At 40.2% G+C, this 13,743-nt stretch overlaps 1 protein-coding gene across 1 annotated transcript in view; it reads right to left on the bottom strand.

The window, feature by feature from the left end:
- LOC138949516 (enolase-phosphatase E1-like) overlaps positions 1-13,743 on the bottom strand; it is a gene marked incomplete at its 3' end in the record, with an annotated part of 167,093 nt that overhangs the window by 74,391 nt on the left and 78,959 nt on the right. Inside the window, 1 exon segment of the mRNA XM_070321344.1 lies at positions 10,619-10,828. Coding sequence (XP_070177445.1) covers positions 10,619-10,828 — 210 coding nt within the window.

Here is a 13,743-nt window from a genome sequence, read left to right as displayed (position 1 = left end):
GATCACAACAAACTACTGATGCATTGGAAAGGCCCATACGAGGTTGAGGCCGTGGTAGGGATCAACGACTGCAAGTTGAATGTCGGCAAGAAGTCCAAGATCTACCACGCTAACCTCCTGAAACTGTATGTGGAGAGACCTCCGGAAGCAGTACAGGTCGCAGCAAATGTTGAAGAACCAACCGAACTAGACGAGTTTGACTGTGAGGAACTACTGGAGTTGGGAGACCTCCCCAAGAAAGAGGGAGTGGATGACGTCAAGCTAGGACCTGACCTGACAGAAGATCAGCAGAAGGAGCTGCATGATTTTATGGGCGACTTCACCCATAGGTTCAGTGATGTCCCAGGCTCTACGTCTTTGATCGAACATGAAGTTCACCTCACATCGGACGTTCCTGTTCGCTCAAAACCATACCCTATCCCGTTTCAGGCTCGGGAATCTTTGAAGAAGGACATCGACAACATGTTGGAGATGGGGGTCATCCGTGAATCATCATTCCCTTACTCATTTCCCGTTGTTGGTTTTTGGCTCACGTAAGTGTAGCCTATGCGATGATAAACTTTGTCTGTCTGTGCGTGCGTATGTATGTATGTATGTATGTATGTATGTGTGTATGTCTGTGGTAGAAACTTTAACATTTCCGAGTCTATGGATTACGTCAGTCTCGGTCAAAAGTGTTCGACGTGTGTGATAGAAACTATTTGAAGACGTCATATTATGACGTAAGAGGGTTAGACGTCACGCAAAGGAATTACTGAAAGTCTCGGTCATTGTTATTGTGAGCGGGCCGAGACTTCTTGGCAGATCCAGGGTCTCGCTTTCTTGCATAGTTTCACCTATGCTTACTGTGTGTGTGTGTGTGTGTGTGTGTGTGTGTGTGTGTGTGTGTGTGTGTGTGTGTGTGTGTGTGTGTGTGTGTGTGTGTGTGTGTGTGTGTGTGTGTGTGTGTGTGTGTATGTGTGACGGAGTGATTGAGTTTGTGTTACTGTTTGTCGATTTCTTACGTGAGCCTTGAAGGCTTCGCCTCTTGTTTTTCTCTCTTTTTTTTTTTCGCTCTTGATATACTGGCTGCCAAAAATAACGCAACTTTTGTTAATCCAGAAAACAATTATTTGTAAAATAAATAATATTGTTCGCGTTTCTTTTGGACGTCAGTATATGTTATAGAAAATATAAAACAGTCAATCAGTTTATTAAATAAAATCCCCCCCCCCCCCCAGAAAAAAACACCCAAAAAAAATTGGGTTTTTTTCTTGTTGGCTCACGTAAGTGTAGCCTATGCGATGCTAACTTTTGTCTGTCTGTGCGTGCGTGCGTATGTATGTGTGTATGTCTGTGGTAGAAACTTTAACATTTGAAGACGTCATATTACATTGACGTCACATTATGACGTACGAGGGTTAGACGTCACGCGATGGAATTACTGAAAGTCTCGGTGATTGTTATTTTGAGCGGGCCGAGACTATTTGGCAGTCGTGTCCATCAGAGATCTGTAGCAGTATCGCTGTGTCCATGTAATAAGTAGGCTACATGCTAGACAGACAGATCTAGATCTAGTGTCTCGCTTTCTTGCACAGTTTCACCTATGCTCTCTCTCTGTGTGTGTGTGTGTGTGTGTGTGTGTGTGTGTGTGTGTGTGTGTGTGTGTGTGTGTGTGTGTGTGTGTGTGTGTGTGTGTGTGTGTGTGTGTGTGTACTGTGTGTGTGTATGTGTGACGGAGTGATTGAGTTTGTGTTACTGTTTGTCGATTTCTTACGTGAGCCTTGAAGGCTTCGCCTCTTGTTGTTTTTTTTTAATTTAAAAAAAAATTGCCTATTTTATCGGGTACCGATTTTATCCACGCACACAAAAAAATTTCTTACATATTTAATTTTTCCTTAATAACTATTTCTTATCTATTCATTTTTTCCTTAGTAGCTATTTATAATGCCCTCATTAAAAAAAAATCTTTTTTTTTTTCCATTACATTCTTCTTTTCCATTACATTTATATAATTGTAAAACAAATGTTCACACTTTTTTTTTTTATTAAAATAAACAAAATCAAAGCAGATTAAAAAACATATATAATTATAACAATCTGAAATTACTTCGAAATCAATATCAATTTATTTATCTTATAACTTTTAATTTCAGCTTTAAAAAAAATAAAACAAATAACAATAATAATGATAGTAATACCAAAAATAATAATAGTATATACTCATAATTTGTTTTTTGTTTTGTTTAGTTTTTTCATTACATGTATCACCATTATTATTTATTCGTGCCTATAGATTCAAAAGTCTCCGTTTGCTTGTCCAATCTCTAACTTTAACAGTTGTGTCATCATTTTCCCAGTTTTTTGTTTTTTTGTTTTTGTTTTTAAATTTTAATTCAAACATGTAGTAAACCTGGAGTATATCATACATTTCTATCCCGTAAATAACAGTCTCTAAATATTATTATTTCAAACACTCAATTTAAACTTACATTTGTTTTATACCAAGCCCCTGGGGGTTAAGTCCCTTTGAACAATAAATAGTATTTCAAGGGGTATCCCATATCTAAATGTACTTGTACACATTTTTCCAATCAAGATTAAATGGGTAAGATACTTAAACATATCATGTGTCAAACCATTCTTATCTCGCACACAAATCAGCACATCTGTTGCTTGTAAAATAATTGCTATGTTATATCGATAGTAAAACAAATGTTTCAACATTCTTCCACAAATGGTGAATTTTACTGCAATAGAAAAAGAAATGTTCAATATAATCAACTTGTTCAATACAATATGGACATCTATCATTATTTGCGAGTCCCAGTTTTAGAGGGCTGTCACACATGCGACTGAGTCGCGCGATTTACCCTGTCACACAGCCGACTCAGTCGTAGAAAACAGCTACGACAAGTCTGCGACTCAGTCTCATGCGATTCCCTCGTAGCTTTGAGGTTTAGAACATGTTCTATTCCTGCGATCCAGTCGTCGGTCAATCGCAGGGGCAGAGCCAACAGAGCCAATCAGAACGCGTTGCTGCGGCCTTGACGCCGTGACGTAAAATAATGGCGGACAGTGGCGTACAGCGTCTCTTCGTCGATTCAAAAGTTTTTTACTCAGATATAAAGGAGACGTTTTAGGCGTGTACAGCGGTCGGAAAACATTAATTGCAGCTGTCTGGGAACTTTATTTCTTGCAAAGGCGTAATGCTGAAAGGAATTTTTCAGAAAGGTAGAGCGACGTTCGAACATTTAGCGTCTGCTCTCGCAAAGCGCGTTTGCCGTGTTCACTATGACACGTCACTTCCGCCCCGCTCGCGTGGAGTTATCGGTTCGCCAGTCGTTCGTCTATCGTTCATCGTGTGACGGGTCAATGGCCTACGATGTGATGTGCGATCGGCCAAAGACTAAATCGCAAGACTGAATCGCAACGACTGAGTCGCCTGTATGACCGAGGCTTTAAGAGAAGAATATTGGTTGGGTATTTATTATGTAATATCTTCCACTGTAATTCTTTTAGTCTGGTTTCTGTTGTTGTTTCTTTTGCATTAAGCAAAACTTTTTCTTCAATATTAATACCAAGTTTGTTCAGCCAAAATCGAACACAGCAGGGTGGACTATATTTCATATCTGTCATACAATTTCAAAAATCTCTAGCTTTTAACATCACTTTATCATTAAAATACAATTTCGAAAATTCTTCAGTAACAGTATATACATAATCCGTATTGTTCTTTAAATAACGAGACAACGCCGAGTGAACAACAATGTACTGTAAATAGAGTTCTGGTGAAGTACCAATTAAGTTCTGTACATTTTGAAATGAAAAAATGGAATTGTTTTCTAAAAGGTCATTGACATGTGTTATTCCTTTTTTTGCCCAGTTGTCAAAATAAATTACATTATTTTGATATTTTATATCGACATTATTTCATATGCATGCCATCTTCAGAGATGAAGGAGAGTGCAGTGTATTATGTTCCAACCAGACTCGCAGTACTTTGCTCCAGAAGGAGGACTGAAGACTATCTAACCCTTTAAACTTTTTAGGACCAATAATTGAATTAAAACATGATAAATCTGTTCCAAAATTACAGAAATATAATCTAGGAATCCAAGTCCATGTACTATTGTTATTCATATTCGAAAGCTGAGAAAGCCAGCCGCACAGAATAGATTCTTGCAATATTTGCATATCAATCATTTGAATTCCTCCTGTTCCTATTCCACTGCACATAACGTTTCTCTTCACTTTCTCAAACGCTTTCTTATTACAATTAATTTTCCTCCAAAGAAAACGAAACAATAACGTATTAATTTCTTTCAACACAGGTTCAGGGATGCATATTGCCTGCATAACATAAACAAACTGAGAAATCAAAAAACTTTGTATTACGCACATTTTACCAAATATGCCAAGATTCCGTTTTTCCCAGTTTAAAATCACCTGTTTAATACTCTTAATTCGTTGTGTCCAGTTTTCATCCATGAGGGAGGCACTGGATGTATTGCAAAAGTATATTCCCAAAATCTTAATTTGTTTAACCCATCATGTTACCATATTTTTGCGTGATAAAGATGACATTAAAGTTGTTTTGGGAATATTAGACGAGTTTACAATTATATCCGGTTTGAAGATAAATAGAGTAAAATCAGAAGCAATGTGGATTGGATCAAAACGGAATAGCAACGATCCTCCCTCGTTGCTATTCCGTTTTGATCCAATCCACATTGCTTCTGATTTTACTCTATTTATCTTCAAACCGGATATAATTGTAAACTCGTCTAATATCCCCAAAACAACTTTAATGTCATCTTTATCACGCACAAACATGGTAACATCATCGGCATACAGAAGTGCCTTCAAAATCTTTTCAAACATATGCGATTCTTCTGAATCGTCAGTTTCAATTTCCAAACCTTTTACTTCAGAACCTTTTCGAAGTCGGGTTGCAAGCAGCTCAATTCCAATAACAAAAGCTAGTGGTGAGAAAGGACAACCTTGTTGCACCCCACAGCTGACTTCAAAATTACTTGAGAGCCAACCGTTGTATCCAATGCAGCTTCTTGTGCTACTGAACAATACTTCTACCCAACGTAAAATATCTGTTCCAAATCCGTATCTCTTAAAGGCATATAAAGGGCGGGGATATAGCTCAGTTGGTAGCGCGCTGGATTTGTATTCAGTTGGCCGCTGTCAGCGTGAGTTCGATCTCAGGTTCGGCGGAAATTTATTTCAGAGTCAACTTTGTGTGCAGACTCTCTTCGGTGTCCGAACTCCCCCCCGTGTACACTACATTGGGTGTGCACGTTAAAGATCCCACGATTGACAAAAGGGTCTTTCCTGGCAAAATTGTTTAGGCACAGTTAATAATTGTCTACCTATACCCGTGTGACTTGGAATAATAGGCCGTGAAAGGTAAATATGCGCCAAAATGGCTGCAATTACTGGCCGTATAAAATTTCATCTCACACGGCATCACTGCAGAGCGCCTAGAACTGTACCCACGGAATATGCGCGATATAAGCCTCATTGATTGATTGATTGATAACATAAACTCTTTCGATATGCTGTCAAATGCTTTGTTGAAATCCAAAGCAAGTACCAGACCAGGTTTTTCTTGTAATCTAAAATGTTCAATAACATCATCTATTTTTCTCAGCGTATGAGAGACGTTTCTACCTTTAATAATACCAACTTGATCTTCGTGTACTATGTTTTGAATAACTGGACATAACCTATTTGTTGAAAATTTAGCTAAAATCTTATAGTCTGTATTTGTCAAAGAAATTGGTCTCCAGTTTGATAAACTGTGTTTTGATAAGTCTTTCCCTTTGTGGATCAGGGTAATAACCGCCGATGCTTGGATGTAGGACAGACTTTCATTCTCAAATGATTTGTTAAATGAATCAACAATAACAATTTTTAACTTTGACCAAAAAAACGTAATAAATTCTGTGGTAAGGCCGTCCATGCCTGGTGAGGAACCATTTTTCATCAATTTAAGTGCCGATGATGCCTCTTTAACCGTTACATTTCCTTCACACTCTGCCTTCTCCTCATCACTTAAGTGTGGAACACCGGAATCTTGCAACAAGAAGGGCAAAGCCCATACGACTCACATGCTTTACACATTTTTCCTACCAAAATACATGTGACCTTGACCCAAGGTCAAGGTCATCCAAGGTCATGCAACACAAAGCTGTTAATTCAAGACATAGGAAGTACAATGGTGCTTATTGGCTCTTTCTACCATGAGATATGGTCACTTTTAGTGGTTCACTACCTTATTTTGGTCACATTTCATAAGGGTCAAAGTGACCTTGACCTTGATCATATGTGACCAAATGTGTCTCATGATGAAAGCATAACATGTGCCCCACATAATTTTTAAGTTTGAAACAGTTATCTTTCATAGTTCAGGGTCAAGGTCACTTCAAAATATGTATACAATCCAACTTTGAAGAGCTCCTGTGACCTTGACCTTGAAGCAAGGTAAACCAAACTGGTATCAAAAGATGGGGCTTACTTTGCCCTATATATCATATATAGGTGAGGTATTGAATCTCAAAAACTTCAGAGAAAATGGGAAAAATGTGAAAAATAGCTGTTTTTTAGGCAACATTTATGGCCCCTGCGACCTTGACCTTGAAGCAAGGTCAAGATGCTATGTATGTTTTTTGGGGCCTTGTCATCATACACCATCTTGCCAAATTTGGTACTGATAGACTGAATAGTGTCCAAGAAATATCCAACGTTAAAGTTTTCCGGACGGACGGACGGACGTCCGGACGGACGTCCGGACGGACGTCCGGACGGACGGACGGACGGACGACTCGGGTGAGTACATAGACTCACTTTGGCGGGGATGTAGCTCAGTCGGTAGCGCGCTGGATTTGTATCCAGTTGGCCGCTGTCAGCGTGAGTTCGTCCCCACGTTCGGCGAGAGATTTATTTCTCAGAGTCAACTTTGTGTGCAGACTCTCCTCGGTGTCCGAACACCCCCGTGTGTACACGCAAGCACAAGACCAAGTGCGCACGAAAAAGATCCTGTAATCCATGTCAGAGTTCGGTGGGTTAGAGAAACACGAAAATACCCAGCATGCTTCCTCCGAAAACGGCGTATGGCTGCCTGAATGGCGGGGTAAAAAACGGTCATACACGTAAAATTCCACTCGTGCAAAAAACACGAGTGTATGTGGGAGTTTCAGCCCACGAACGCAGAAGAAGAATAGACTCACTTTTGCTTCGCATGTGAGTCAAAAAGGATGTAATATTATTGTCTAAATTTTCAGTAAATCTCCGGTTTTGTGTTGCATCAGTCTAATTTTACACAAAATGCATGCTCAAAAAGCGACCAAATTCGTCTGCTACGCGAGACTTCAAATTCCCCGCGGCGGCAAGTGACGTCACAGGGGGAGCCAGAAGCGAAAGTAGCAACGCTCGGTGTGCGTCTTTGCTGCAGCTGTGGATGCGCGCGTGCTCCCGACATCATGCCGAGAGTGTGCTGCTGCCGAATGTTCGGAGTTGCAAAAAAAAAGACTCAGGCTTGAGTTTTTATTTGTTTCTATCCGACTGGGTAACAACTACAACGACGACAATAACACTGACAACAACTCGAAAACCAAGAACAACTACAATGTCAACAACAACAGCTTTACACTGATAAACTGTAGGTGGAACACGATTGATTTGACACGTTACAACCTTGATTTCATCTACGACGACGACAACAACAACATCAACTTAAATTCGAGAACATAATTATACGTCTTCAACAACATAGTTAACAACAAATCCGATAGAACTTCAACTACACTCACAACAGTGATCATGGGCTGCCTAATCTATTTGCTCAGTCTGGCAGACATTTTACTTCCACCCTTGAGAGAGAATATTTTTTCCTCGTACACTTTGTGCCTCAAACCTGACTAAGAGGATACAATTCTACATTAATCCCCGATTATCAACCCAAATAGGTGGGACACTTCCGTCTCAACTCGGACGCCGCTGTAAGAACGATCTCCAGTAATAGACGCTCTTCCGTTTCAACTCGGACGCCGCTGTAAGAACGATCTCCAGTAACAGACGCTGATCACGTCGCGATATAACCTTGAATGGTTGAAAACGACGTTAAACACCAAATAAAGAAAGAAAGAACAGACGCTGATAACGATACAGCTATCTGCTCGCTCATAAGCCACTCCCCCAGCCTGTATGTCTACACACTGGCACCAATTAAAGGCACAGTAAGCCTCCCGTAAACCATCACAGAGCTCCCCGAGCGTCTACATACAGTACAAGCATACTTCCATTTGAACGCTCACCGAACGGGAACATCCTAGGTGCCCTACGTAAAGAGCGAGCAATTTTTAAAGAATTAATTTTGCGAATAATCGAACGCAGTGTTAAGTTGTTCATCTAGGAATTGCCTTGAAGACAGCCAGCCTTACGCTGACGATCACGAAGGCTCTCTTGCTACTCAGATGAGTCACAAAGTTCATTTTTCAAATATTCAGCATCATTATATTGGCTCTAGCTCTTATCAGAAATAATGCTACCTCTGAAAATAGAAATACATTATGCTCTGAACCAGATTGAGGAAGACTATTCCCATCTGTTATGTTTTGTTTCAAGCTGTAAACACTATCACTAGCAATTTTACCATAGCATTAAACCAAAAGGCACCATTAAGTTGTCATATTTTGCTCGTGCATTGCTAAATGTATGTAGATAAACTTTGAAAGTCAGAAATGGGGTTCTGGAAACTAATCATGTCACACTGAACTCGCACCACAAAGCGACATTTTTTTTAGGAAACGTCTCGCACGCTTTACTGGGCTGGGGGTTAGAAAGATTGGAAGGTCATAGTGACATAGTATATGGTTCAAATCCATTCATATTATACAGATATTATGTAAAGACATCATACTTGACGAAAATATACCCATTGAAGCCAAACAACAATACTAGTCTTGTGTGAATTTATTTTTAATCAAAACTTACCTACATTTTGGACGACGTCTTTCCTGGATTTAGGGTAGGGTTCATAATAATGATACTGTCACCAGCATCCTCCGCCAAAGCAGTCGCAAATTGTTTTGTGATAATCAAAAGATACCAACTAACACATTTATATGTAAAACGTACCAGTTTGAGTTCGTAATTTGGCTGAGAACTTCTTTTTTCAGAGGCAAGCGTCTGAAATGCTCGTGCATCACTCTTCAGGGTATAGTTGAATTTTGACTGAGAAGAGAAAGTGCGCCCTTGAATATTTCTTGTTAACATCGATTTTTATGTTTGGCAGGTCCCAAGCTTTCAAAAAATACCCATTTGGTAGAGTCCGCTTTTGGGTGCACGGTCAGCCCTCCGCCGTGACGGAGTAAACCTCATATGAACCTGTCTGAGTGTGAGCATCGTGACGCCCATATCTTTAACTCTCAGTCGTATGACAATTCCAAGAATATATTATTTTGATATGCAAGCTCTAAGGTAGGTTAATGATTGTAGATAAGCTTTGCCATTATAAATATGCTGATGCTGTTTAATAGTGTGTCCGAGTGTGCGTGTGTGTGTGTGTGTGTATGTGTGTGTGTGTGTGTGTGTGTGTGTGTGTGTGTGTGTGTGTGTGTGTGAGGATTGCACAAGATCTCCTTCAGGGACAACTACACCAACAACAAATAGTCATTTAATCTGTTTGCCTTCTTTTGAAAATTATAAATGGAGTAGATATGATGCGTTAGTTTTAACTCTGTGTGTGTGTGTGTGTGTGTGTGTGTGTGTGTGTGTGTGTGTGTGTGTGTGTGTGTGTGTGTGTGTGTGTGTGTGACGGAGTGATTGAGTTTCTGTTACCGTTTGTTGATTTCTTACGGGAGCCTTGAAGGCTTCGCCTTTTGTTTTTTCAATTCAATCCTCAAACTGTTGCTATTGTAAGTGTAAGCACACACGGATAAAGAATTAAACAAAGTCATAAAATACAAGATGCTCCCGCGTAAAACTAAACATTGTGAGTGGAACCCCCAAGGTCATCTAATTCTATTGTTGCTATAATTGCGCGCTGCCTCAACTGGTCACCTTCACCGTGGCTGCACTGTCTGGACCAGATTTCTCTGTTGATACTCTCTCCCCTCAGGGTAGCAAATTCTCTTTTAAATCTTGGTCCCGTCCGAGGAGGGTCTGATTTCCCCAATGGGGCTGTCTGTGAAGGGACACTTTTTTTTTCTCTTTTGCTCTGCTAAGAGATTTTAACAAATTTCAGAAGAAAGTCTCTGCTGACTTTCAATTGTTTCTTTCACATGTACAACTTCTGATGTTTTATATATATTGGGTTATTCTTGATCAGTGTTGCAATCAGTTCCGAAAGGGTTTGACTTCCCAGTAGGTTGTTTGTCAAGAGATATTTCTAGATCTATCTCTAACCCACTCCCCCCACCTCTTCCTTTTATCTTTTGTGTGCTTGCTGCTTTCAAAATTCCACGTTGTAATGTAAGCGGCAAAGACACACATAGTAAAGGATGACCTCCCTTGCTCATGACGTAATTCTTCCGTATTCTCCCTTTTAACGTAAATCTATATATATTTGTGTTGAGTTGTGAGGACTCCATACACATACCAAAGAGAAAATGGTATAGCTTACGTAGATAATCGGCCTTGCGAGTTAGGGTGAAGTTTGAAATGCTGTACAAGCCCCCCATGTCAACCTGGAACCATGGCCTCGTGTCGCTCGCGGTGGTGTAAAGGCATAAATTTGAGTCCGAGGCTGTGTTCACACCGTCTACCATCAAGCATGGACCTTGGTTTGACGTTTGGCTGCTGGCCTCCGCTGGCTTGTTGTACAAAACGTTCACTGCAAACAAGACAGAGATTAAAACTGAAACTGATCTTCATACCACAGGCACTTGACACGAGGTGGGTGGGGCTTATGTCTTGGATGGCACTTGGTTGGGGGGACGATCTTCTCTACTACAGTTATTGTAGTAGTCTTGAGAGCACGTAATCCAACCCACATGCCCCGCCCACTGTGATCCCGCCCACCACGTGACGAGTGCTTGTGCTTCATACTAACAGGATAAAGTAGTCTAAAGGTTTCAAGGAGGGAGAGAGGGATAACTTGAGCACAAGTGCATTATCTGGAAGTAAATATCAACCATTGTCATCATTTTCACGAGTTTTCATTCACAAGCACCTGGTAAATAAATCTCATGTTCCCCGGGGAATAAATCCCCGGTTACCATAGTTGCAGGAAGCCCTATTACATGGATAATCAAAAGCAAACCCACTAGAAACGCTCGAGGATTCTTCGGCTCTTTTCATTGGCGTTTCCCCAGACCTAAACAGACGACACGACACTGCTTTGCAAAGTTCCAAAAACCAACTGGCAAACGTAAACAAAAAACAAAACTACTTCAATAAATTCATTACAAACAAATGAAACCTACCGATATGTTATGTCTTCTTACAAAGTCATGGAGTGCGTGTATCTTTGTGTGAGAAACACGAACGTCAAGTTCAAGTCAAACCAATTGACCCCTGACACACACATTTTGACCCGTGCACAAGACGTTGTATCGATAAACGAAGCACAAATAAGAAATAATGATAAAACCAAAGAAAATTGCAACAAGATATGCAAACCTCTCACAAAGCCGAGCAAGCAGATTGACAGGTCTAATGAAAAACAAAGAGGTACTGAGTCGGAAACAAGATCGCGATTCTTTCCTTCGCTGCACGACGCAAATCTTCTGTGACCTTTGACGCAACGTAGCTTGCACATTCGATTACTAAGCTTAATACTCACAACTGAATGCCGAGGGAGTGGAATACCGAGATGAACAAACAGAACTGTGCATCCTCAAACCTGACATATTCATCCCAACATTTTATGAACTCAAAAATACAGAAAGTTGCTTTCACACGCCAGCTTTGATTGCCAGTGGTTATCCGCACGGAACTCGTGTGGTTATCAGCACGGAACCCTTGTTTCAAAGCATGGCTCCCTGTGTTGATTGTTATCTTATTTTCTCACTTCCAAAATGATGACAAAAACGATGTTTGGTGGTTTGCCGAAGGCCGCGGTCAATAAATATGAAACAAAAGTCGATATGCCCCCCGAGGACCGACAAAAAAAGCTGGTCTGTCAACAACCCATCAAACATCTTATATTGACTGCAGTCGACGCGCGATGATACGTACTCCCTGTGGGCTTTTCCCACGAGCTGATGAGTGATGTTACTAACACAAATAGAAGAGGGAATTATGGGGAAGTAACTCACTATAGTGGGGCAATCATGTGAACTTTGTTGCGTATGTGACCATGTGCACAAGCACTGTACCATTAAGGTATCGTAATTTGAACGTGTGACCGTTGGGCTGTCGTGGATTCATTCCTGTTTCCGAGACGACTCTTCATCTCTGTTGATTTGGTCTTACGGACGTACCCATTTTTAGATTTGCATAGGTAAGATTTCTGTTCAGCTTGTGGAGACTGGCGTGTGTATCATGCGTGGTTGCAATTAAACACCCCCTTCTGGGCGAGGTTATTTTGAAGTATGACGAGAGATCACACGAGACGTTTCCTAGGGCTTCCTCTTTTGTAAAATCCTTTCTGGGAAACGGACGTGTGTGGCGTGATGTGTCCATCACGAGCTATATTTGAACTCGGGATGTGAGCGTTGCCTTGCGGGTATGTTGTTCATATATTTTTCTTTTTATATTTAGTCAAGTTTTGACTAAATATTTTAACGTTGAGGGGGGAATCGAGACGAGGGTCGTGGTGTATGTGTGTGTGTGTGTGTGTGTGTGTCTGTCTGTCTGTGTGTGTGTGTGTAGAGCGATTCAGACTAAACTACTGGACCGATCTTTATGAAATTTGACATGAGAGTTCCTGGGTATGAAATCCCCATACGTTTTTTTCATTTTTTTGATAAATGTCTTTGATGACGTCATATCCGGCTTTTCGTGAAAGTTGAGGCGGCCCTGTCACGCTCTCATTTTTCAACCAAATTGGTTGAAATTTTGGTCAAGTAATCTTCGACGAAGGCCGGGGTTTGATATTGCATTTCAGCTTGGTGGCTTAAAAACTAAGGAGTGAGTTTGGTCATTAAAAATCTGAATATTGTAAAAAAAAAATTTTTTTAATAAAACGATCCAAATTTACGTACATCTTATTCTTTATCATTTTCTGATTCCAAAAATATATAAATATGTTATATTTTGATTAAAAACAAGCTCTGAAAATTAAAAATATAAAAATTATTATCAAAATTAAATTGTCCAAATCAATTTAAAAACACCTTTATCTTATTTCTTGTCGGTTCCTGATTCCAAAAACATATAGATATGATATGTTTGGATTAATAACACGCTCAGAAAGATAAAACGAAGAGAGGTACAGAAAAGCGTGCTATCCTTCTCAGCGCAAGTACTACCCCGCTCTAGTCTTGTCAATTTCACTGCCTTTGCCGTGCGCGGTGGACTGACGATGCTACGAGTATACGGTCTTGCTGCGTTGCATTGCGTTCAGTTTCATTCTGTGAGTTCGACAGCTACTTGACTAAATGTTGTATTTTCGCCTTACGCGACTTGTTATGTTCTATAATTGGGTAAGCAGTGGTAAACAAAGTATGCTGGTTGTGTCATGCTTGTGGGAGGTATATTTTGAATGTTTGAGAAAACTGTCTTGTTTTGAATGTTTGTGAAAACTGTATTGTGAATTGAATGTTTGAGAAAAGCCTACGTAGTTCTGGGGTATAGTCCTAGAGT

This window comes from Littorina saxatilis, linkage group LG15 (genome assembly GCF_037325665.1).
Source record: "Littorina saxatilis isolate snail1 linkage group LG15, US_GU_Lsax_2.0, whole genome shotgun sequence".
Taxonomy (NCBI): Eukaryota; Metazoa; Mollusca; class Gastropoda; order Littorinimorpha; family Littorinidae; genus Littorina; species Littorina saxatilis.
The sequence above is the reverse complement of the archived record's forward strand: the minus strand, read 5'-3'. Positions and strand labels throughout refer to the sequence as shown.